This window comes from Onychostoma macrolepis, chromosome 17 (genome assembly GCF_012432095.1).
Source record: "Onychostoma macrolepis isolate SWU-2019 chromosome 17, ASM1243209v1, whole genome shotgun sequence".
In the NCBI taxonomy this organism is placed as follows: Eukaryota; Metazoa; Chordata; class Actinopteri; order Cypriniformes; family Cyprinidae; genus Onychostoma; species Onychostoma macrolepis.
The window spans coordinates 6090447-6118145 of record NC_081171.1 but is presented as its reverse complement, the minus strand read 5'-3'; the positions used below and the strand labels follow the sequence as shown (position 1 = coordinate 6118145).

The 27699-nt window shown below is 36.9% G+C and overlaps 1 protein-coding gene across 1 annotated transcript in view; it reads right to left on the bottom strand.

The window, feature by feature from the left end:
- Positions 1–27699, bottom strand: part of kif26ba (kinesin family member 26Ba) — a 104113-nt gene that overhangs the window by 54055 nt on the left and 22359 nt on the right. Inside the window, exons 3-4 of the mRNA XM_058748734.1 lie at positions 20097–20714; positions 7033–7202 (exon numbers count right to left, since the gene is read on the bottom strand). Coding sequence (XP_058604717.1) covers positions 7033–7202; positions 20097–20714 — 788 coding nt within the window. The remainder of the gene's footprint in view (positions 1–7032; positions 7203–20096; positions 20715–27699) is intronic.

Here is a 27699-nt window from a genome sequence, read left to right as displayed (position 1 = left end):
GAGGGTGTTTAGATGGGGGTACAGCAGGGCTGTGAGGGTGGAGGAGAAGCAGACGGATTGAGAAAGAGGTGGAGAACGACCTGTACTGGAATTGAGCCATTGCTGAGATGTCAATTTACCCTCTGTACGAGAGAGACCCATTCCTGTGCCAACACACCTGGGACGGCACACCTGAGTGGGCCAGGGTAGATCTAGAAATAGATCTAACTGATTCGGCTACATGGCTTCTGAATGCTGTCAAGATCACCTTACGGCACAAGAACCTCCTTAAAAAATTGGAATACCACAAGCAAATCTAGGAATATAGTGTTCATATCCTTGCATAATCCCACTTTAAACAACGGGATGAAAGATTACTAATACATTGACAGATAAAGATCCATATAGGAAAGCATGGAGACCGTGATACAGAACAGACGCAGCCAGAGCTCTAGATAAGAAACCACAACACTGAAAGGCTTTTTCCTCTACAAAAACATTAAAAGAACACTTCCATATGGGCTGCCCGCTGTACCATTTTAGGTCAGTGTCTCCTTACTTAAAGTGCAGCAGCCGAGACCAGGGATCAGGGGTACCGCAGGAACAAACGAGAGCCACAGGAACGTGACATGGCTGAGTGAAGCAGAGGAAAGCAGAGGAGGGGTTGTTGAAAAGTCAGGCATGGTTGCGCAGGGGTGACGGTTGGCCCCTGACTTCAGCGAGCAGGGTTGATGATAGAGTCTCTCACGCAGGCAGATAGCAGCAGCAGTAAGATCAGCCATTCATTGTGTGCCAACAGCAGACAACAACTCACAGACTGGAGCTGATGGAGCCAACACAGAGTTAGAAAATCCACTTATGAAAAATGTCCTTCTCATATTGATATTCCTGTTCAGAGCCATCTTTTTTTTGTGTATGGTAAAATAAAATAAAATAAAATGCTTCTGAATGTTTCTTTACTGTTGGAAGGAAATTCCAAAAATATTAATTGATCATGCTTTTACAGTTGCAACAGGAACTAAATTTAATACATACAATAAAATAAAATACATCCACTTTTAGAGAAATGTCCAATATTGACCTATTCTGTGCCAGCTGATTATTAAATTTTTTTTTTTATAAAAAAATTTATTTAATAAAGTCAAATAAAATAAAATATAAAATATAGCTTATGAAAGTTTCTTTATTTTAAGATAATTCAAAATGATTAATTGTTTTATTAATCGTTTTACAGTTACAAAAAAGTAACTAAAACTAATTTTTTACATAAAATAAAATAAATCCACTTTGGAAAAACATATTCAGTTTCTATAACACACAACTGAAATATATCATTTACTATGATAGAAATTCAAAGAGAGAGAGTGAAAGATCGAGTGAGAGTGAGAAAGAGAGAATCACATATAAAAAGAAGAACAGTGTGTGTTTCTTGGTTTCTGGAAAGAAGGCGTGTAAATTACAGATGCGCAGCTGAGTTTGACAGCCCTGCCACATCTTTAACTGAACGCATCCGGATGGTCAGGTCATGACACCTGTCCCATAAAGCACAGCACTCTCTCAGGAAGGCATGTTACGACGTCTGTAAATTTTCAGGTGCACAGAGTGAGGCCAGGGGAAAAGCGCAAGGGGTGTGACACGGTCCTGATTCAAACAAAGAGAAAAATGTGTGCCAGGTGTACACATACACACATACTTTGGCAGGATCGTCTTTACCTGTCAAACAACAGGCTGAGACACATATATACACAAAAGAGGGCTGTCCTTCATGTAAACCCGCACCTTCGGCTGAAATTTACAACCTTCTTTTTTTTTACTGCCGAAGGATGGCTGACATTGTCTGCTACATGAGGGCACGGCGGTTATAAATCACGCGGCACACTCTCGCCTGCTCCTTTCACTGCTATGAAAGAAGAGATGAGCAGCAGACACATGTGGAAAAATGCAGAATCAATAGCAACACAAGAAGCGTGGGAGGACCATTTAATATATTAAAAATGATATAATCTGGGATCTAGTCAGTGGTTTTTAACTGGTTTTACTTGAGGATTTTACTGTGGAAATGAGGGGCCGACCCAAGACATTATCAAACAGTTTGTCATAAACAGAAGTATCCTTACAATATACATAACTATATTATTTATTATAAATTATATATTATATTCTTAATATAATATTGAATAAATTAATTAACAAAATCAGACAATAATTCACTGCACCAAAAAACATTTATTCATTCATTCATTAATTCGTCTTTGTTTTTGGTTCACAAGGTTGAAGGCTTGTCAATCTGTTCATACTGAAGATAATTTTTTGGCAAAATCTTTTCTCTCTCTCTCTTTTTTTTTTTTACTGGACACACAGGCTTTGATGATAACAACAGATGATAGGAGAAATGTTTTTTTCCTTGTAATAGTGTTATTTTGGTATCATTACTAATACTATACTAATTTTTATTAATATTTTTCATTTTTTAATTTGAATTTTAGTTAATATTTTAGTAATTTTAGTTGTGTTTTTGTTTTTCATTTTTACTAGTTTTTGTTTTTTATATATGGCTATTTTTATTTTTTATTCATTTTCACTAGTTTTAGTAAAAGTAGTTTTTGTCATTTTTCAGTAGTTTTTGTTTTTATGTATGGCTATTCTATTATTTTTTAATTCATTTTTTTCACTTTATTCTAGAAAACATAAAACATAGTTTTAGATATTTTATCAATTTACTAAATTAAACTCAATTAAAATGATAAATGTTGCATTGGCAATTAGCTGAGATAAAAATGGGTTTTATATTTTATTTCATTTAACATTTCATTTTAGTGTGTTGTTTTTAGTTTCAGCTTTAGTTTTAGTTACCTATAATAATCCTGGTTCGTAATGTATTTGTTATTTTCCTATTTATGCATGATTAAAACTATAGCTGCAGACAGTTATTTGCATTCATTATTGTTTTGTCCTGCTGTCTGTGGCATACCAGTTGAGAAGCACAGATCTAGTACATTCACTTGGTCTGGTTTCTGCCAGCATGGTTGATATGAGGCCAGTAAATCACACTGGACGCCTCTTAACCTCTCTGTGATCTGAGCATTAAAGAAATATTTACAGTGTTTGAGCAATACATCTACAGTAAGATCCCTCACAGGGATTAAGAGTGTACAAGCAGTATAACAATTCATTCTACAGATGAGGCTAAATGTCATCAATCATATGTTTATCTCTCATGTAAAACCAAGTACGACATATCAGAAACAGAGGTGCTGCCAAATGGTTTCTACTCTAAATGTTTTCTGCCCGTTGACACATTTGATAGACGGATATGAGAGATGTAAAACAAAACAACGGACAAGTGAGGAGAAACTTAAACTGAAACTTTTTCAACAGAAAATCCTCTCATGAATATTAAATATAAATGGAATGACATTAGCATTTGAGCAGGATATTAATCATGTTCTCAGGCACCTGTAAGTGAGCTAATTGGATAAAACAACCAGCCAATCAGCAGCCACCATCATCAACAGACAACTGAAGTGAATTAAACTAGATGAGTAAAGTTTGTGAACAAACTTTGAAGTTGGCTTGAGAAAGCCTAGCCTGAAAGTTTGAAGCAGTTGGAAAAAAAAGTTAGAAAATTTAGATAGACATATTAGACAGTTGATAGAATGTTACAGCATGATTTAGCATATTTCTAACATAGTTTAACATGATTTACATGTTGACTTAGCATGATTAGCATGTTGTTAGCATAATAAGCATGTTGATAGCATGTTTTTGGCATGAGTAGCATGTTGTTAACATGATTAGCATATTGCTAACATGTTTTAGTATGTTGCTAGTATGATATACAGTAGCATGTTGTCCTTGGATAGTCATTAAGCTTTGCTAGTGATAGACAGCTTCAACACTCTATAAGTCTTATTGTACAAAAGTTTTGACCCCCTCAACATAAGTCTATGGGACTTTTCATAGTTTTGATGATTCTGTTTAATGAAATTCATAATTCGGATCAGTTAGAAAAGACATAGCAACCCGAGTCAAACCAGTCTGAGGGTCTGACCCAATGGTGTTTCTAGCATGAAAACTCTAGGAAGAGATACAGTCCAGAATTTGTCTCAGAAGAAGAAGACAAAGTTGCTTAAATAGCATTTAATAAAATCTAACTTACTATGACAATTCTAAGGCTCAGATATTTTTCAAAGTAGTCCATAAAAACCACGCTATGTTTTTGCTGGCAAGGAACAGTATGTTTGTCTTGTTTTTCAATACAAATATCTAAACAGCCTTAAATCAAGATACATGTATTATACATGAATAGTATACACGTATAGTATAGATACATGTATAGTATACGAAGATAGCTGAAGTCTTATTTTCTGAGAAATTAAGCAAAATTAAGTGAGTTCATATTTAAAAGAATACATATCTGCCAATGAGGTATGAAAACTTGTTTTCCCATTGAACTATTATTATTTTTAAATCTGTTGGCAAATATTTGTTCTTGTTCTTTAAACAAAAACTCACTTCATTTTGATTTGATCAGTTTCTAAGAAAACAAGAATTCTTTCTTTTTTTATAGTATGATCAGAAAGTACAGTAAACGTTACTTCCATATTCTACTTAAGCTTTTTTTATCAAATGAATTAAAAAGTAATGGAGATCTGTCGGAACTAATTTTCTGCTCCCTTGACATTTACATTTAGAAAATATGCTGACATATTATATTGTGCTCCCTTCAATTTGGTCCTTAAATTTTCTTTACTTGGTCTTAAAAAAGTCTTTAAATGACCTTCATAAAACCTGTACAAACCCTGAATAGCTTTAACTGAAAGGTGAGATTTCTTCCTTTCATTTTTGGCCTGTCGTTTGGCATAGTGGGCACAAATAAAAAGATGAAGGAGAGGAAGATAAAATCACAGTGCCACCACAGCTGTAGCCCTCTGATACAAATAAATTCATAAAATCCAGCTGCTGTAGTAGGCCTGATTTATTAGGGGCTCTCACGAAAACGAGAGGTTTTGAGGTTTCACATGAGCCGTTCGTCTCCCGCTATCTTCCAGCGTTCTCCTCCTCGACTCCCAGCTCCGATAAAAGCCCATGATCTATGTCCTCGCCCCCTCCCACGGCCCCACTGGGTGACACAGACCAGAGCACGAATCACTTGACAGAGGAGAGGATGTCTTTCCCATAGTACAGTATGACATAATGCCTGTTTCAAAAGACAATGCACACAATCATAGCAGCAAATGATCCACACTAGATCGGGTGATTCTTTACAGAAAGACAGCTATGGGAAAAAGTCACCCAGTGATCAGAGCATCTCATATGACACCATTAACATGACAACACCTGCCAGTGCCTGTGCATTTGTGTAAGTATGTTTGCATGTGTGAGAAATGTCCTGTTGACAACAGACAGCTGTGACGATGAGTGTGAGTGAAGGATCGAACTCGAGAGGACATGCAAACACTCTCAGTGTTTGACCCCAAATCCCTCTACACTCCCTGTATGACTGTGAAGTGACAGTTTTTATGCTGGCTGCAGATGCACGTCAAGCTCATCAGATATTCAGACCATGGTGCAAAACGCTAAAGAAGGGCAGCTTGCTAAAGGGAAGCTGTCATTTCTTAAGACTGCACTCTCTTATAGTAGGAAGGACTCATTAAAGTAGATAAAATTCAATAAACCTTATCTTGTCTACTTGAATCATGTTTTTTTAATCATATTCAGTGACTCCTGAAAACTAGCACGCTAACAGAATAAATGTATCACAGGTGATCAGATTGTTTGGTTGGATATGGTGACTAAAAATCATTGGCTGCTTGTATGAGATTGGTATTGTGCTTTTTCATTGGATAACATTACATGACCAGTTGTCATAGAAAGCTGGCACATTTTTTAGCTGAGCAAATTAGTATTCGTGCTACAATGGATTTTTATTTGAACTAATGTGACTCAACTGCCAAAACTGTCCAATGCTACAGTACGTTTAAATATATGTACTTCCTTATTACATAGTGTCAAAAACTATACTGAACATCAGATGAGTAATATGTTTAAATACCAGGCTCATTGGAAAAATGTGTCTGTGCCAACATTTCTACAAAATGATATAGCATTTTACATATTTCTTTCAAATTTTGTGACTTTTTCGAAGTGAAATGTCCAGTGAGTGGTGCTAAAAACGGGTTCAGTTTTACCGAAAACAAATTAATCTGGCAACATTTTATTACAAAATGTATAAATGTCTAGTATTTGGCACTAAAATTTACTAAAACACTGTTTTGCATTTGAAAATAATGTACCGAAACAAAACCCAACCCTAAGCCTATCAAATAGTGTTAACAACAGCACATGACTTAAAATGCATTTGCTGAAGAAACCATGCCATTTTAGCTTCTACAAATCCTTGAATTATTTTATCGTGACTCATGATTTATAGGATTCATACCTAAGTGCTGAGCATCAAAAGTGCTGTACCAGGTACACTATCGAGCAAGTTTACCACGTCAAAAAAGCCATACAAATCTGCCATGCAAATGTCAAAATCTATTAGTTTACAAATCATGCGCTATGCTAAAAGCATTTTGAGGACATAACACAGTATTGTGCAAAAAATGCACAAAAATAAGTCTTTATTATTGATAATCTGCCCCTGTGTTCAGAATTAATGTGAATAATTGATGTTTTATTTCCACTAATGTTCATTTCAGTTAATTGTATTTATATAGGTATGTTTTTGTGGTTTTCCAAAAAAATGTAGGTGGGGCACATTTTTCCATTGTGCTTATGTTGCCAAATATGCAGTATGCATGAAACAGTATGCCAAAAATAACCAAAAATGACGTACTACTTCAGCTGAGATTCTCAAGTATGCATCCAATGGGCACATTACTATCCAATGAAGCCATAACAGCAACATAGCACTGTTTCTATGGATGTGATAGGTTCCTCATGGAACCTTAGATGGCAAAAAAGAATCTTTGTTTTTAAAAGTATAGCACAGAATTGTAACAAACCACAGCCCACTGAGGTCATGTGACATCAAACCCAGAGTCTTACCTGGCAAAGAAGGATGCAGCAGCGGAGGTACCACTGGAGGGCGCTGTGGTGACCGGGGCAGGAGTTGGAGCAGCAGGGCTGCTGTATGCACTGGGCCGGTCAGCATTGTAGCGGTTGAGCGCGGCTTCGTTTAGACCTTCCCGGTTGTCTTCTGACACCATCTGAGAAATCTGTATGCAAGTAAACATGGGTATTGAAAACAATCTGCAAAACAGATAAACAAATGCAATATACAGATAAACAAATGCAATATAGTTCAGGTAATGTTCTCAGTATTTTATGTCCCCCATTGCTCTTGTTTCCCTGATATGCATGGGATAGGGGTGAAAACTCATTCTATTTGTGTCTGAACTACAGCAGCGTCTCTGGAAAGTGTCCTGGGTCACGCAGTGGCAGTGAATAAGTTTAGTGCAGTTTCTGCCAGGCCTTCAGATAAACAACTAAGCTTAGACGTGAGTCATGAGAAACAGTCCTGATAATTGCGCTGTGAAGGGCCCACGGCACGGCTGGCTTTCTTAAACAAGCATTCAGCCAGACCCACTCAGGGAGATTTGGAAGTAATCCGGACACCCTCCCCTGCCCCAGCTGTAAATAGATGGTGAGGGCACTGCTGTTGCTGCGGGCCCGGGTCTGTCCTTTCACCCCAAATAAGGACACACGAGTCCCTGAGGAGGATGAGCTCTGTTGTACAGTGAACCAGCAGCCCTCTGTGTGTTTACCCAGAATGCTTCACAAATGTAGGAAAGTCTCACCCAGATAAGCTTGGATGGACAGTGAGCGAATCCAGATATGTGCTTTTGTCACTAAAAATGTCCAGCATTGGACATACATGCATCACAAGATCATTTTTATGCATTTTACATATTTTTTCTTAACACATTTCCACAAAAGCGTCATTTCCACCAAATATATTGTTTAATAACATTGTGTGATGGAAATGACATTTATGACATTGGCATTATTCATATTTTTTTCTTTCTAAGGCTAATTTCACTGCTACTTGGTAGGGGCTCCTTTTGCTTTAATTACTGCCTCAATTCGGCGTGGCATGGAGGTGATCCGTTTGTGGCACTACTGAGGTGGTATGGAAGCCCAGGTTTCTTTGACAGTGGCCTTCAGCTCATCTGCATTTTTTGGTCTCTTGTTTCTCATTTTCCTCTTGACAATACCTCATAGATTCTCTATGGGGTTCAGGTCTGGTGAGTTTGCTGGCCAGTCAAGCACTCCAACACCATGGTCATTTAACCAACTTTTGGTGCTTTTGGCAGTGTGGGCAGGTGCCAAATCCTGCTGGAAAATGAAATCAGCATCTTTAAAAAGCTGGTCAGCAGAAGGAAGCATGAAGTGCTCAAAAATTTCTTGGTAAACGGGTGCAGTGACTTTGGTTTTCAAAAAACACAATGGACCAACACCAGCAGATGACATTGCACCCCAAATCATCACAGACTGTGGAAACTTAACACTGGACTTCAAGCAATGTGGGCTATGAGCTTCTCCACCCTTCCTCCAGACTCTAGGACCTTGGTTTCCAAATGAAATACAAAACTTGCTCTCATCTGAAAAGAGGACTTTGGACCACTGGGCAACAGTCCAGTTCTTCTTCTCCTTAGCCCAGGTAAGGCGCCTCTGGCGTTGTCTGTGGTTCAGGAGTGGCTTAACAAGAGGAATCGACAACTGTAGCCAAATTCCTTGACACGTCTGTGTGTGGTGGCTCTTGATGCCTTGACCCCAGCCTCAGTCCATTCCTTGTGAAGTTCACCCAAATTCTTGAATCGATTTTGCTTGACAATCCTCATAAGGCTGCGGTTCTCTCGGTTGGTTGTGCATCTTTTTCTTCAACACTTTTTCCTTCCACTCAACTTTCTGTTAACATGCTTGGATACAGCACTCTGTGAACAGCCAGCTTCTTTGGCAATTAATGTTTGTGGCTTACCCTCCTTGTGAAGGGTGTCAATGATTGTCTTCTGGACAACTGTCAGATCAGCAGTCTTCCCCATGATTGTGTAGCCTAGTGAACCAAACTGAGAGACCATTTTGAAGGCTCAGGAAACCTTTGCAGGTATTTTGAGTTGATTAGCTGATTGGCATGTCACCATATTCTAATTTGTTGAGATAGTGAATTGGTGGGTTTTTGTTAAATGTGAGCCAAAATCATCACAATTAAAAGAACCAAAGACTTAAACTACTTCAGTCTGTGTGCACTGAATTTATTTAATACACGAGTTTCACAATTTGAGTTGAATTACTGAAATAAATGAACTTTTCCACGACATTCTAATTTATTGAGATGCACCTGTACTATTATACACATACTAGAGCTATATTCATTATAAATTTGTAATAGATTGTATGCATAATAATAATAGTTATTATTATTATTATTATTATACCACTTTTAATATAATGATGAATGTAAAAAAGAAGGTATTGTAACACATTTTCAAGAATTAATGTGACCTTTATAAAAATGATAAGTAAAAATAAAATGATCATTTCTAAAAATAATTTTACAAAAATAAAATAAAATAAAACAAAACAAAAATTGAGTGTTAAAACTGTAAGAAAAATGGATCCCTGGGGAAAGTGGCAGAAGTTAAAGAAACACCCAATTATGATTTCTGTTACAATCTGCATTATGTGTAAAATAATAAAATAAAATAAATATATAATTTCCTCTACATAATTTCCTCTATATATATACTCCTCTATATAATTTCCTAATTTCCTATCTAAATAACATTTTCTGCATAGCCTCTTTCATCAAATTAAAGACACTTTTGCAAACAGGCCAACCAGTACCAACAGTAACTTTCACACCTCAGAGAACGAGAGAGTCTAAACTGAGATGTTCACAGCCAAAGGCTCATGGAGTCTTCACAGCCTCGCATGTGTTATTTCAGTCTGGCTGCAGGTATGCTGGCAAAACACACAGCCGTTTTAAAATACTTTGTGATAGCACATGACTGACAGGTATATTTAGCAGCGTTTGCACTCGTTACAGTTCCTTAACACTGCATTGGTTTGGGCAGACGTCCATGTGACCGAGCACTGGATTTACAGTAGGTGTGTTTGCATTTGACAACTGCAGTAACTGTTGGAGTAAAACGTATGGTATGAAATGTCACGGGAATAACCACAAACCATTAATAAATTATGTGCTGCTAATAATGAACACAATATTGATCCTTTGCCAACAAAAAATCAGTAATATAGATTTATATAACCGTGGTCATCATAAACAATATTATTCTACTACATACTGAGGAACGGGTCAATCAAGAAGGCTTACAGAGGGCAATATGACAAATATTAAAAAGCTTTTATCCCTTATTAATGAATGGATTAAGCTAGTACACAAAGCTAAATCCTGCTCATTCGGTACACACTTGTCAAACGATGATCTTATGACATAATAGTCATTATCTAATTCTGATCATGCAAATCTCCCTCCCTAAACCAAGCCAGAACAATTATGGAAACTAAGCTGCAAAAATGGGTGTTTCAAAGCCAGAATCATGAGCAAATTAACATATATAAGCCTATTAAGTATTCAGAAACAGTCAATCATGACAGATCATTTACAAGTCTTAAAGAAACAGTTCACCCAATAATGAAAATGTGCTGAAAATGTATTCAACCTCAAGCCGTCCAAGATGTAGGTGAGTTTGTTTCTTCATCAGAACAGATTTGGAAAATCTTAGCATTACATCACTTGCTCACCAATGGATCCTCTGCAGTGAATGGGTGCCGTCAAAATGAGAGTACAAAGGTAGCCGGAAGCAAAGGTTAGTAAAAAAAAAAAAAAAAAACATCTTAATGATGGATTTGTTTTTTACAAACACACACCTTTTCACGTCACATGACGTTATTTGATGGACTGGAGTTGTGGATTTCTTGTGGATTATTGTGATGTTTTTATCAGCTGTTTGGACTCTCATTCTGACGGCACCCATTCACTGCAGAGGATCAATTGGTGAGCAAGTGATGTAATGCTACATTTCTCCAAATCTGTTCTGATGAAGAAACAAACTCATCTACATCTTGGATGGCCTGACGGTGAGCAAATTCCAGAACATTTTCATTTTTGGGTGAACTATTCCTTTAAAGGTACAGTAGCTAAAGTCTGTTTAATTCTCAAACAAATCTCCACAAAACTAAAGAATGCAATAAAAGTGTACAATATGGACTTTATAAAATACTTCTGAATCTTCAATGAATGTTTGTTTTCCATGAGGCAATTCTATCCTCATGGCGGCATTGAAACGACTCAGCCCTGCTCACAGCCAGTCAGATCATCTGGGAACTGACGGCTGATTTGCCATCTGTTGTGCAGGAATGAGAAGAAGGAGCATTAAATACCAGCAGTGCCAACAGCACAGATTGCACCTCTCTGCCCATCCTCCCATCATCTCTCCATCCGTTCTCCTCCCTCATTTACTTCTCCTCTCTCTCCTCTGTCTGATAGTAGCCCTTTGTTTGCATAAATGTAATGCCCCCATCCATCTATCCATCCACGTTCAACATTGACTTTGACCTTCATACTGCTTTGCTGGTGCATATGGCTTTGCAAAGCTAAATTAAAAGTCTTAACATTTCTGATATCAGTCAGATAAAGATTATTCAAAGATCGACAGATAGTCGGCTACATTGTAAGTCTTCTGTCCATGTTCTCCAGTTACAAATAATGCACTGTAAGACGCTTTTCTTACAGCATTTTTATATGAACAAAAGGTATATGTTTATCCCATATTTTTAAATATAAAATAAAATAAATTAAAATGGGTCAGTTTAAATGCCATGCCTAATAAGAGTTATTAAATTATGAAAATAAAAAAACAAAATAATAAAATGAAATAAATGGAACAATGCATGTTAAAAAAACTGTTACTAAATTATAAAATAAAATAAAACAGTTTAAGAACCATTCCTAATAAGAGTGTTACTGAATTATAAATAAAATAAAATAAAATAATAAAATAAAATAAATGGATTAGTTTAGGTACAATCCATGTTAATAATGTTACTTAATTATAAAATAATTTAATTAAATTAAATTAAATTAAAAATATATATAATTGCCTCTGAAAAATAAATAATAATCTAATCTATTTGCCATCTAATTGTTGACACAAGCCGTATTATTACAGAATTATACAGCAGATTGTACATATCCATGCAATGAAATGTCTAACGTTAATCAAGTCTTATTTTGAAAATGAAATCCAGATTAACAAGAGAGTATCCTGTATTTCATGAACTTTAAATCTTGAGAAGATAAACATGATATATAATGTCTTAGTATGTTATAAAATTGCAAATACTAAAGAGAGGAATCTCAATATTGCAGAAACATATCACTCTAGTGATTCATTCAAGCTTATTAGAATGCCCTGAGCACAATTATAGCAACTTCACCACAGATGACGAATTGCCAAGTATGTCCCTGTGTGTGTGTGGAATCAATATCCAGCGCTTATAATTTTATGGATGTCTCATTTCATGTGTTTCAACAGCAGGCCGGCCCCCCATGTGACTACACCAGCTCCAGGTTTACATGAGACCGGGGCCAAGTGCAGGTGTGATGGATGAGGAAGGTAGAGAACATTTCTGAGAATGAAAATTTCCTGATGCAGCAGAAATACCCAAGAGAGGAATGGAAAGATCTAAAAGAAGCCCTTGAGTGGAGGTTTCCTTCCACCCCGTTCCCCAGCGGCCCCCTTCACACCCACAAGAAGAGACTTCCTCATTCATCATAATTAAAGCCGGAACACACTGCACTGCCTGGATACTCCTCTCCTGGATATGTTAACTATTCTTCACCATCCCCTGAGCGCTTTCTATATCTATGTGTGACAGTTTACATTCACTTCTCAGTTCAGATGGGATGGAAAACAGGACTTACAGTCCTGGATAGGAATAGCACACTGGAGTTGGGCTACATAAAGAAATAAAACCATAGGATATGCTTAAGGGGATGACACATATTTTTCACTGAGGTACAGTATAAAAAAGTACAGTGCAGTACAGTAGTTAGTGTGAATATGAAAAATTGAATTTTGAATGGCCACATTCCACAGGAATCTAAATGAAGGAAGAGGAATGTCCACCTGTCCATTCATCCATCCATCCACCCATCTATCTATCTATCTATCTATCTATCTATCTATCTATCTATCTATCTATCTATCTATCTATCTATCTATCTATCTATCCATCTATCCATCAATCTATCTATCTATCTGCCCATCCGTCCAATATTCCGTCTTTCTATTTGTCCATCCATCCATCCATCCATCTATACAACATTCAATCTATTTGCCATCCATCCATCTTTCTATTTGTCCATCCATCCATCCATCCATCCATCTATACAACATTCAATCTATTTGCCATCCATCCATCTTTCTATTTGTTTATCCATCCACCCACCGTCTTTCTACTCGTCCATCCATCAATAAATCCACCTTCATATTTATCTATCCATCACTCAGTTTATTTGTCTATCCATCCATCCACCCATCTGCCAATCCATTCATCTATCCTTCCATCTATTTGCATCCATCCATCCATCTTTCTGTATTTACCATCCATCCATCTTTCTGTTCGTTTATCCATCCTTCTTTCTGTTCATCCATCCATCCATCCATCTTTGTATTCATCTATTCATCCATCTATAGATCAATAAACCATCTATCTGCCCATCCGTCCATTAATCCATCTTTCTATTTGTCCATCCATCTATCCAACAATCAATCTGTCTATCTGTCATTCATCCGTCTTTCTGTTCATCAATCCATCCGTCCACCATCTTTCTATTTTTCCATTCATAAATCTATCCATCCATCCACCTTTATATTCATCTATTCATCCGTCTATCATCAGTCTATCTCTCTATCATCCATCCATCCATCATCTTTCTATTTGTCTATTCATCTGTCAATCCATCAATCATTCTATTACTTTTTTTTTTTTTTAAACAAAGTTTTGTCAAGTCAACATTTACATTATTCTAGTTAAAAGTTAGTCATATGAATGTCTTTGACGTTTTCATTCTTCATTTTAACTCATTTTCATTCTACATTCTTATAGAAATGCAAATTGCAATTCTGCATCATGTTTGCTACCTCAATTTAAATCAAATTCAAATTTGGGAATTTAATTGCCATTTAATAGACATTCTCAGTCCAATTCCGAATGGCTGTTGCAAACACATGGCAACCATTAAAGCAAGACACATATTGTTGTCAGTGGTGACTCATGCAATTCTCCTGTTCTTATTTTGGCAAGATTTACATTGATTGTGACATGAAGGAGTAGGTGAGTAGCCAGCTAGCTTGAGCTGATGAATGTAAAATAAGGTATATTTGTATTCAGATTGTGTACAGTCTATGAAGTAAAGAGACTCTTTGAATGAATCAATTTAATAGCTCTTGACAGCACAAAAGAGACCCCCTATGCCTTACAGATGCTCTCTGCCCATAGTATAAACTCCAGCCAAGGAACCAGTTTTACAAGGGACTTTTTCTCGAAATATTAAACATAGATTCAACAGTTTATATAAAAACACATTCAAGACTGAAGTTGACTCGTCATGCCTTTAAATGGGCCTGTGATGTAGACATGGACACAAGCTGGAAGTGTCCGTTAGGTGGGAGCCACATTCCTCCTCCAAAGAAAGGGATGTGGGTTTTAGAAAAGAGCCCTCCTTGAGGAGATTTTATAAGGGATAAGACAAAGTCCACATGGAATGTCAGAGCTCTGTGTGTGGCACGCAAACTGTTTTTATAACAAGGTCTTGCATCCAGGGTAATTGTCACTATCGGAGTGACTCTCCAACGCAAGCTTAACAGCTTCCTGTGCACAAAAACCAGTCCATTGGGCAATGAAAGAGAGTGGGGGCAGAAAATAAAACACATCTTAGCCAAAGTAAGCAGAAGTGAAAAGCAGAGGAGTCACAAAAGACTCATTGAGATGGAGAGGGAGATACAGAGCTCAGCTCATGGAGGAGCAGAACAGACAGAACAAGGGAGAGCTGAGAGACGTGTGTCTAAAGGAAGGCGTGATTAGAGTGAGGTGAAGGGTGTGCCCCATCTACAGCCTAAATGACTTCCTTGTTCCATCATGCTGTTTAACCACTGGCACAATCAAGATTAGACCCACCAAAACTCTGACCATGAGAATTTTGTGGGACCAAATCAAACACTCTGACTGTAACACACATTCAAGACCAAATTCTCAGCCAAAATGTTAGCCTTTTAAGGAATAATTCACCCCCAAATGAAAATTCTGTCATTATTTTCTCATTATTTATTCTGTCATTAAATAATAATAATAATAATAACAACAATATAAAAAAATTAAAATACAAAAATAAGTAAATAAAATGCATGTGTACATTTATAAAGCATACAAAGATAAAAATACTAAATATTAAAATGTTATAATATTTATACAATTATTATTATATAAAATTATTATACGTTTACGTAATAAATAAATATATATCACAAAAGAAAGATTTTGAAAGAAACTTTACAGATTATACTGTCCATAGAACAACAGACTCCAAAAAATCAACAACTAAAAAAATTCTTAAAATGATGAAAGCATAACATAATTCAGAAAGTCATTTTTCACTGCTAACATAACTCGAGGGCAGCTTGCAAATAAAATATGGCATTATGGAGCAAGTTTGACGTCAGAACATCAAACGTCCATTGTTCTCGAGCATCTCTAAGCGAAATATCTTAATGTCAAACCCAGTTAGTAAATAATGGCAGATTTTTTATTAGATTTTTTGCTTGAAGTATTCTTTTGAATTCTTAGATGTGCCTGTGTTCAATTACCGTGAACTTCCTTTCAAAGCACTTGAATATGTGTTATTATAAAATGGATAGATTCCGACTCTACAAGTCACATTCAAGGACACTGTCAAATGCAGACGAACCTGAGACCACATTTTCTATATTATGTAATGGCTTATTGCTTTAACACTTTCAAATGCTTCGAAACAAACTATTTACTCTTGATTAACTCACGATGTCAACATTTCAGAGTAGTTTTTTGTCGGATAGCCAGATTAAAATCAACCTGTTCTGGATTTCTCATTGTCTCTCAAAAACACATGGACTAACTAACACAATCCACCTGTCTGTGGATTCAATATAAAAGACTATTGTTCATTTAAACCACCATTAAAGCATCCAAAATATTTCCTCCAGGTTGACAAGAAATAAAAAGTAAAACCACACTTGGTCCAGATTATATATGAAGAATAAGTGAGTTTAGGCGGTAACACTTTACAATAAGGTTCATTAGTTAACTACATTAGTTAACATTAACTAATAATAAATTGCACTTATACAGGGTTTATTAATCTTTGTTAATGTTAATTTCAACATTTACTAATACATTATTAAAATCTTGTTAACATTAGGTAATGCACTGTGAACTAACATGAACTAACAATGAACATCTGTATTTTTATTAACTAACGTTAGCGAAGATTAGTAAATACAGTAACAAATATATTGCTCATGGTTAGTTCATGTTAGTTAATACATTAACTAATGTTTAACTAATGAACCTTATTGTAAAGTGTTACCGTTGAGGCTATGTATGACAACAAATATGTGTTTATGTTTTGGTACCAAATAACATCTGGTCAAAATATGCTTAGTACTATGTTCTTGGTATAAATGTAATCACTAAATGTCCTATGGTATGATATTATGTGTTATTATTTTCATTCCTTTATGGTTTCCCAAATTAAAATCTGCAGTTACTGCTTCACCTTGAATCTGTGCATTCTGAGTAGAAGCAAATGTTTAAAACAAATTGTGCAGATGTTTGCGTGTGTGGAAGGTCTCATTGAGAAATTATGCACAACTGCCTGAAGCAGAGCCGTACTACAACATACTCCACATTAAATATGCATGACAGATAGAGTATCTCTTTCTCAAAAGAAATCCCCTAATGCATTAGGTGTCATTTCAATATTAAAACATATTTACAAACGTCTACTGTATATACATTACTTAAAAAACCTAGAATTCTTCTCGTTGTCAGATGAATCCCACACCTCTTTCGAGATCATACACAGGTCAAACTCATGACCTGTAACTGTAACTAGTTAGTTAGATCATTCTCATACAAAAGCGTCTTTGTTCCAAGACCTAAGTTCAGTGAAAGGACACATTTGGAAAACATTCCTCTAAATCTACATGGGATTTTAAAGACTTGATTTTTTAAATTGAATCAAGGAACATTTACCCACTCAGCCACTTAAATGAAACCAGATCAAAGCATCGATTTCCAAACACAGCCACCTGAACATTCCTTAAGAGATTCCTGTTTATGTCTATCTATAAACAGCCTGTATTCACAGTTGATTCAAAATGGTTTTGAGACTCTGCTGAATGCTCACAGGGGAAACATTTAAGTGCATATTCCTCTTGTGCCCCATGATTGTGCCTGAAAAAATAAAAAAATAGTAAATGGCCCAAAGCTATGCTCATGATTCAAATGCAACTGCAGCCTCTAAAAGAAGGTTGCTGCTTTCTGAGGGGAAACATTGTATGCATCTTTAAATGGTTAATACATTGCAAGCTCATTGCATTCAGTATACAGATGCATCCAAATGTTGTATTTATATAATGCTTTGTAAGTATGTAAATTATTCTGTACTAAACGGTATTGGAAGGAATTATATAACTTAAAATACCACATTAATAACGTGTTATTTCCACAGTATATGCACTACGTTGAGTAACCAATTATATGATATATGCATTTTTATATTTTAGATATAATACTGTTTATGCAATATATTATATTTACACAAACAGACAAAGTGAACAAATTTTGTCAAGTGAAGTGAACTTATACAGATATACTCAAACTGAGTGTGTAGGGATTAGTGAACACTACGATAGGGACCCTGTAATTTGGAACGCAGCTCAAGAAACATTGATCATCCTGACAAGTCATTAAATGTTTAAGGTAACAATACTATATGCAACTCTGTGTATGGTTGAATTTATTTGATAAGATTCGAGTCTCCACAGAGCAGCTGATTCTATGCTATTCAACATTCCTTTGTACTTAATAGAGTCTAAACCAGCTGACGTTTCCTGATAAGCCACTGCGACTCCAGAGAAGACATCTCTCTGATGAGATCTAATCAACCTGCTGTGACTTAATTCATTTAGGCTTTACTAAAAAGACTCCTGAGTGCCTCAATTCAGTTTGCTGCAAGTTCTTTTCCTATTAAGACTGAAGACTGACAACATAAGCCAAGACTGAATTATCCCTCTTAAAACAAAATCTCTCATTTGGACCTTATTCAAATGCTTGTTCAAATATGACATGTTGACTCTTGCGGGTAGAAATGCACTAACCTTGGATCTCAGAGTGAAATAACTAGGTCTCAAGTGGACTGATTGTCACTCACCTCACCTGCCTGCCAGAAATGAATTGTTTGCACTCCAGTGATATAATCTAGACACCATCCCATTACAGAGAGGGGAGAAACTAAATGAACTAGCCTTCCAAAGTTTCTCCATCTCTGCAAACACAGTAGACCAAAAGAACTAGGCTTTTGTCCAAATAAAGGAATCAAATTGATTCTCTAGAAGGGTTCCCTCGACCCATGCAGTCTATATAAAATGTAATTCCTTCCGCCTGATACATTACCAATGCACATTAGGCCCAGAGGGTCTCCCAAAGGACTGTATCATCAGATTACAACATTAACCACAATGTGCAAACAACACCTCATTACATCAGGCGTCACTTCTCCCCAAAGGGACACTCCAACCCTCCAACCATTAATAAAAAAATAAGGTTTTGTTCCAAAAAAACTAATGAGCTGTCTTGAAGTCTACTTTTAGGCAGCATCCTAACTGAACCTCATAACTGACTGATTTAGAACACTCTACATTGCCACTTTCTGGGATGCATTGCTAAGGTAACAATGCAATACTAAGATAACGACAGACAGACAAGTAGACAAACGGACGGGCGGACAGATACAATGAAAGACAGAACAAACAAATGCTAAACAGAAAGACTGAAAGACACACAGATAGATACAAAGATATAACGAAAGACATATCAAGTCTTTCAAGAATGCAAGAATCGATGAATGATAGACAGACAGACAGACAGACAGACAGACAGACAGACAGACAGACAGACAGACAGACAGACAGACAGACAGATAGATAGATAGATAGATAGATAGATAGATAGATAGATAGATAGATAGATAGATAGATAGATAGATAGATAGATAGATAGATAGACAGATAGATAGACAGATGGACAAACGGACGAACAGATAGATAGAACTATAGAACAAACAAACGACAGGCAAAAAGATGAACAGACAGATAGATAAAGAAGCAGAGAGATAGAATAATAGAATGATAGAATGAACAAACAATTGACAAAAAGATAGACAGGACAAACAATTGATAGACAAAAAGATAGACAGAACAAACAAAGAATAGACAAGACAAACAATTGATAGACAAAAAGATAGACAGAACAAATGAAAGCTAGACAAAAACAGAGAGATAGACAGACAGAGAGACAGATAGAATGATAGAATAAACAAGTGAACGACAGACAGAACAAACAAACGACAGACAGAAAGATAGACAGAATGATACCCAAACAGACGTATAGGATGGCAGACAGATAGAGGGACGGACGGACGGACAGACAGACAGACAGACAGACAGACAGACAGGCAGGCAGACAGACAGACAGACAGACAGACAGACAGACAGACAGACAGACAGACAGACAGACAGACAGACAGACAGACAGACAGACAGACAGACAGACAGACAGACAGACAGACAGACAGACAGATAGATAGATAGATAGATAGATAGATAGATAGATAGATAGATAGATAGATAGATAGATAGATAGATAGATAGATAGATAGATAGATAGATAGATAGATAGATAGATAGATGCAGTACTCTAAAAAGCATGAAAATACATAGTAGACAGATTGCTAGATATATGGATAAGGCTTCACATATGCCTACCTGATAAGGATAGAGTGTGACGCCATTGGCTCTTGACACATGTCCAGATGTCCAGGTGCCATCCAGGTACTGGTGAGCTTGGAGTGTGACAGAACTCAACACAGTTCCATTAGAGTTGCTGGGGCTGCTGGGTAGATGAGGCTGTTGTGGTCCTGTGGACTTTCCTGCGTGGCCAGGCGAGTTGTTCTTCTTCTCCACACCATTGCTCACCCCCAGACTGTTCGGTTTGGATCCGTGTTTGGGGTAGGCTGGGTGGTGGGAGCTGCCGCCGTTGTTTGCATTGGTGGTTGTTGGGGTAGAACTGGATGTGGTGGCAGAAACGGTAGCAGAGGTGGAGGAGGCCGAGGAATGGTAGCCTGTAGGGAGGAACGCCCAGTCTCGAGGTGGCGTGGGACCCTGGAGTATGCTACGGGATCCCACCAAGGAGGCCAAGGATGGAGGAGAGCCAGGAGATACATCACACTGCTCCAGACTCAGCACCATGTGGACGGCCTCCTGCTTCAGCTGACTCAGGTGGGTGGCACATACGTCACAGCGACCGTCACGCTCGTTCCATGCCTTACGTGTGCTGTTGGGCACCTGCAGTTTATCATGGAGCAGCAGGGAGAAGGAGGGATCCTATGGAGAGAGAGGAAACAAAGAGGGAAAATAGAGGATTATGTCACATGCACTCTTAAAAATAACCATTTTTGGTTCCCTAAAGAATCTTTCAGTGAACAGTTCTAAGAACCATTATTTTAAGAGTGAAGAACATGTTAATAATCTAAAGAACACCAAAAAGAACCTTTTGTGCAATGGAAAGGTTCTACGGATGTTATAGGTTCTTCATTGAACCATAGATGCACAAACACAGATTGATTGATTTTAAAATGTACTCAAACTGTGTGATCAATTGTTTCATTTTATTTCTATTTTTATTCTTCATTTTATTTAGTTTTAGGAGAACATCTTGACTGATGAAACAACTGAGAACTCAATTAAGTCTTCTAAGCAATGAATGAGCAACCTCTGAGCAACTGAACCTTCCTCTGGGCAAACATACATCCTTGGTTCCTCCATTGTCTTTCCCTAAGCAGTCTTAAACAGACTAAATGAGTCTATCTTCACGGGTAAGTAATTAGATACAACAATCATTAATTTATCGCCACACAACCATGGAATTTATTTCCAAGACATTCACATGATGTCACCACAGAGCAGTGCCATGAACTTATTACAGGCACAATCCCCCTGGAGCATCCTGGGGTTAAGTGCCTTGCTCAAGTTCTGATTGGTTCATGCCTCACTTCCTGCACGGATCAAACCACCAACCTTCTGGTTACCAGCCATGAGCACAAACCATTGCACCAATTAGTGACTATTTGAAATCTAAGGATGCTGGTATATTCACCAAGCATAAACGATGTGAACATTATTTTTGTATAGTAACTTTATGCAGAATACAATTATAATGCAAACAACGCCTTTGTTCTCACGCTTTGTCAGTCTGGATTTGCTCTGCTCTTTATTTTTTCTGTCTTCCAAGTCTTCATTAGCATAAAGCTGCCAATTATCTGGCTTTGGTGCATCATCACACCATGTGCTTGAGCATTCCGTGAGATGAAGATCATAATTATGTTTTGGCACATGAGCACAGGGCAGTGTGAAGATGCAGGAATGATTTTAATTAGATTAATTGAGATACGGGGAATGACATCATCCTTTCATCACGCAAGGGAAGAGACGCACACTTGCAATGACTTAGTGGACACTCAGAAATAAATATACTTAATCTTTCATTCTGTTGCATCCCATCTGTGTATTGTTTTTGATTAAGACATTGACTTAAAAGCTACATTAAACAAAATAGTTCCGCCACAAGGAAGAATGAAGTGATCTCACTTTTTTTTTTTCTTATGGACTAAGTTTATCACAATTCACAGTTGGAATTTCATATTATGGAGCTCATCATAATGGCTAGATGGATTCTAATTAGCATCCCCGATGCCTTGACAGATACTTGACCTTTTTAGCATCTAGACAGTGCTTGTTAGACACTATAGTGGTGCATCAGTCTCCAACTGCAGTAGTCATGGAGAGGTGTGAACGTTAAACCAGCTAGTATAACAATTAACCTTAAGCCTTGGGTTTAGAGGCCACACTCATTTATGCATGCAGACAGGCTGAATTAGAACTGCAGCTAATGCATTGCATTTGTCTAAAGCACAGATTCATGTGCTTGAAATCTGGCAACACCATGAGATCTTGTAGTTAACTAAAACAATAAAACAACTTTTGTTAATTTATAAAATAAACTTTAACTGAAATCAAATAAAATATATAATTATATATAAACTTAAATACTAATTTTTATTTCAGATGCCAAGGCAACATTTCTCACCTTCCTTCAGTTTAATTTGATATATTAAAATAACAAAAACTAAAACAAATAAATATGAATGGAAACTATAGGCCTATAAAATACAAATAATGGCAAAACCACGACAGAAATTACAAAAAGTATTTATAAAAAAAACATAATAGTATCTAAATGATACTACAATAACTTCAAATGAACAGTTGAAATAAGTAGGATGTTGTAGAAAATCACAACCTGGTTTTCGTCCACATTCTGATATATATCAAAATAAAACAGCACATGAAACAAGATAAGTATGCGCTTACATGATGTTATCCATCTCAAATTTATTGGATTGTGAAAAGTGGGTGTCATATACCAGGTGGTTGAAAAACTGGTGGGCTTGGTGAACAAGAGATCAAGGTTTGACTAGTTAGCATTGTTAGTTAGCCCCTGCTGGTAAATGCTGTAACTGTATAATTTTGTGGGGGGCAAAAATGATCTTTCTCCATTGTTGAAGCTCTGTATTCTGGTTATATGTATAAGTCACAAATATTTCTTTATATTTTACATTTTATATTTTTTTGTCAGTGAAAACAGTAAAGTGAAAATGGTTTGGATTGCCTTGTTGGTCATGTCAACTAAAAATAAAAATCGGGGGTAAAGGGGTAAATCAAGCTAAATTCCATTTTGATGGGAAATTATCCACCTTGCCTTTAGGTAAGAATGGATGAAAGCGATTCGTAATTTAAACGTCTTTCTCTGTGTCATTCCCTTCCAGTTATTTTAGTTAGAAAAACAGTCTGTTATGCTACTTGATATTGTCAGTCCTCTGTCGTGTGTGTCATGTGTTCCCGCCTCTTGTTTCCATATTTGGTCATGTTCCTGTCCTTGTTAAGTGTGATTATTAGTTAAGTCTTGTCCAGCTGTGTTTTAGTAATTATCAGTGATTGTCATGTGTATTTAGTTCCTGCCTGTTTAGTTAGTTTTGGGCTGGTCTATTCGTTATTCCCCGGTGTTCCTGTCTGTGTCGACCTTGCCTTGTCTTTCCCTGCCTTGATGTCATGATTAAAGACCATTATTTTGAAGTTTATCCTCGTCTCCTTGTTCCTCCCTGCTGTGTGCACCGTGACGGATATTGTATTACTCTTTTATCACTGGTATTATTATATCATAAACATTGGTTTTATTGTTTACTGCACTTTGTTATTCTTCTAGTTATCTACCTATAGCAGCTAATGAATCAGAGGTCTGACACATTCACAGAAAATAGCTTACTTCTACACTGCAAAATAAGGTGGAGAAGACAACTTTTTTTTTTTTTCTTCTTTACAGATGAAATGTGCACAAATATGCCTATTAAGAAAAAACACGGTCAATTTGGATTTCATTTGTTGCTTCCTTGGGCGACATCACATAACTGTAACACTTTTCAACCCAGCTGTTATGGCATGTTGCCTTGAATATATCTGACAGTGCATCGTGGGTCTCTGACACATCATTATAGACTCAGATTTGGCGGGGCCGCAATGGGGCGGAAACACACTGCAATCCATCTGCTTTGGGCTTACGGTGTCCTTACCGCACCTTGTACCTCCCCGTCGGGTCTGGCAGGACCCTCTTGGCTGGGCACAGGGCAGCGGTCCAGCTAATCAAAGCCCCGCACACGAGCACAGTCACTGAAGGAGAGAGACTGAAGGTCTGTTCTGATTAAAACCACACATTCCTGCTGTCAGTGTAAATCTAGAGGCCGACTCTCATCTTACACAAGCTGCTTTGTGTATCCCTCCCGTCCTCAGCCAGCGTCCCCTCTGCCCCATACATTGCATGCGGTGACCTCTGCAGTTAATGCCGCTCTTCTAGAGCTAACTAAAGCTAACAGGGCAGCACTGTACCGTAAGTCCAGACCTAAGACACTTATCTCTGACCTTGCTGATGGTTCTTTCTGTCATGCAGGTCTGGTCAGTATCCATAAAAAGGAAATGCAACCCCACATAAGGCGCAAATTCTACCCAGAAAGCTTGTCTGCCTCATTTTGCATGCATTCTGCATAAAGGTTCCTGTCCTGTGCTAAACCTATGAAGTTCCTGAAATGCAACACTAACTAGTACCACGGAAAAAGGGTCCATAATTCTGTTACAATACATTGAGGAGTGCAACTTAAGACAATTGATGCAGCAATTGATTCAGTTTTTTCATGAACTGGTCAATTTTGAGCTTCTTTTATTGCACTTTATATACAGTATTTGTACCTCTGTAGATTCCAATTGCAATGCATATCTAAAGACCGTTTTCTCAAAATAAAAAATGCTAAATGTGTTTTTTTTTTTTTTTTATTATGCATTGAGGTAGAAATATCCACTTTAGAAGCATAACTTTCCAGTTTTATCTCTAGCTATATTCTAAAGGTTTTTACATGGTTTGTACATATATCATACGCCTGTTTTTAAACAACACTATTCCTAAAAACATGGTGAAAACTGTCTTTTTTTTCTGGCTGTTGACAGTATTTTTAAATGTATTCAGTAAAAAAACCCCGCTGTAAAAACTTTTAATATATCAATAAAATGACAAGAATTATGAACCTGACATTATCACATCTTCAGATTTCTGTTCTGCAAATGAATGCATCTCATATCCTTTATGAATTCAGTCTAGTGGTGTTTTAATGTCTTGAGTCATCTCATTTGCCTTCATGGTTTATTGGTTTGAGGGTTGATGTAAACACAGTTTGAGAGGGGACTGTAACTGATGGTCTATGAAACTCAGTGGCAACATTGTGTCTGTCATCTTCAATGTCCTTTAAACTAACAGTCAAAATACCTGATATACACAACCTTTCAAAAGACTGGTGTCACTTTTTGTAAGATTTAGTTTTTTTTCCAGCAAGAATACGGATATGCTATAATATATATTATAATTTCCACAAAAAAATCTATTTTTAACATTGATAATAATAAGAAATGTTTATTGAGCAGCAAATCAGCATATTAGAATGATTTCTGAAGAATCATGTGATACTGAAGACTGGAGTAATGATGCTGAAAATTCACAGGAAGAGATTACATTTTATATTCAAATGCACAATTCATTTGTAATGATCATTTTATAATACTAGTGTTTTTACTGTATTTTTTACTGTAATTCTTTCAAAAAACATTTTAAAAAATCGTATACACTTTTGAACAGGAGTGTATATGAACTATAAATATGATGTGCACCCTACTTCAATTAGGATGTATATGGGAGCTGTACATGATATATTAGTATGCACAGAAATATTGTTGTAAATGTGGACCCCACTGACCTCCACTTCCCTGACCGACAGGAAATAATCACTCATGCACTGGAAGTTCTGTTGGTATAGACACACAATGTTTATCATAGCTAGTTATCTTTGAAGTTATGTCAAGTTTTGTTATATTACAAAAAACAAACAAGGTTGGAGGTTAATCGCAGCACTGGAACTTCAGCTTTTTCAACTGCGGTAGCAGAAACCTGCATTTCTGTAATTCATGCAAAGCCACTGCAGATATTTCTTCTTTCAGGGTGGAGACCCAAATACCAAATCCTAAGCCGTGCCACTTAAAGACTTAACCAAAAATAACCAAAAATAGCAGACTTTAACTCAGTTTAACTGTAAAAAAAAAAAAGTGAACTCAAATCCTCTTTGAAGGAAAAACAACTTTGACTGATGTTCGAAAAACTGCCTCACATTTACGACCCATTTTGCTTGGTGAAAACCAATGCAATAAATGCCTTACAGGGAAAAATTAAGCAATACTTGTGCTTATCTAAATGGAAAGTGCTGCTTGCAGGCATTTTTACTTATTAATATGAGAATTTGATTCTCATATTCCAACCAAAATGTGATAATCAGTAAACAGAGGTGTTTAATGCCAAAGAAAATCATGAAATTCAATCACACTGAGTGGTTTATAGATTTTATATGAATTATGGAGGGCTTGGGTATACATATAAGTGGAATGTACTATATATTTATTCGGAATAAATATTTATGAAGCAATTTTAGTGACAAATATAGCGATACAAAGCATGTACACTTGTGAAAAACATCTTTCCGCATTTTTAACATTTGCATGCATAAAATATTTTGCGTTACAGCTTTGCCTGAAGAAAAAAAAAATATTTTACTGGGGTCACTGAGGTTGTTATCATATTAAAAAATAGTTGTGGAAGAGGTGAGCACTTAGTAACCGCCATTAGGGTTTCCAAAGGAACCAGATTTTAGTTAGAGAACATGGTAGAGGGCTATGCATTTATTCAAGACACATCCGTGCAACATCTATAACATTTTACAGTATTTACATTATTACCTACTACATACATTTATAAAAATAAACCCTATCTTTTCTCTAGAGCACTATAATTGCACAGAGACTGAGATTACATTGGGAGGACAAACAGAACTATGAAAGCTAAAGCGCTCTAATGGATGCAGCCATTCATTCTCCAACCAAAAACAGACAGAGCGCATCTGAGAGAGGGTGAAAGAGGCCTCTTAAGACTGCCAGATGGACCGAAGCCCTCTGGTCCAGCGCTCTACTTTAAACACACTTCAGATGAGAGCTTCGGAGAAGTGTTGATTGGACAGTCACCATTCATCATGATGGGAACTGGATCCAAGTCTGAAGAAACGGCTCATGTTCCTTAGTGTCGAATTAGTTTCGAAAGAGTCTGGATGGTTATTAGGTCCTAATTGGAAGCATTTACTCACAGCCACAGGACTAGTCTCAAGCCTCATTCTCCCGCTTTAGAGGACAAAGCAAATGAGCAAAAGTTAGGCCTGCGTCCAGAGCCTCTGGTTTCCTGTTCACTAGTCAATTCCTTATTTCATTAGCAGGAACCAGAGAGAGCGGCAGCCATTATCAGGCTGGTTATGAAAACACTGAAGTCATTAATACTGCTAGCAGAAGCACTGACTGAATCAATTAACCATCGTCTATATGGGCCGTCCCAATGGGACAAACATGGAGGACAAGGGGCAAAAGTCATGAGCTACGTAGCGGGAACAGAAGATAGACTGTCCTGCTTTCTAAACTGCCTCTTTGTGTCTACACTCTTGAAAATAAATACTCCAAAAGGGGGGTTTCACAGCAATGCCATAGAAAAAAACATTTTGGTTTTCCCAACGAACCTTTCAGAGAACAGTTCTTAAAAGAACCATTATTTTTTTTTAGTGTAAAGAACATTTACACAAACAATTTAAAGAACCTTTTGCACAATGGAAAGGTTCCATGGATG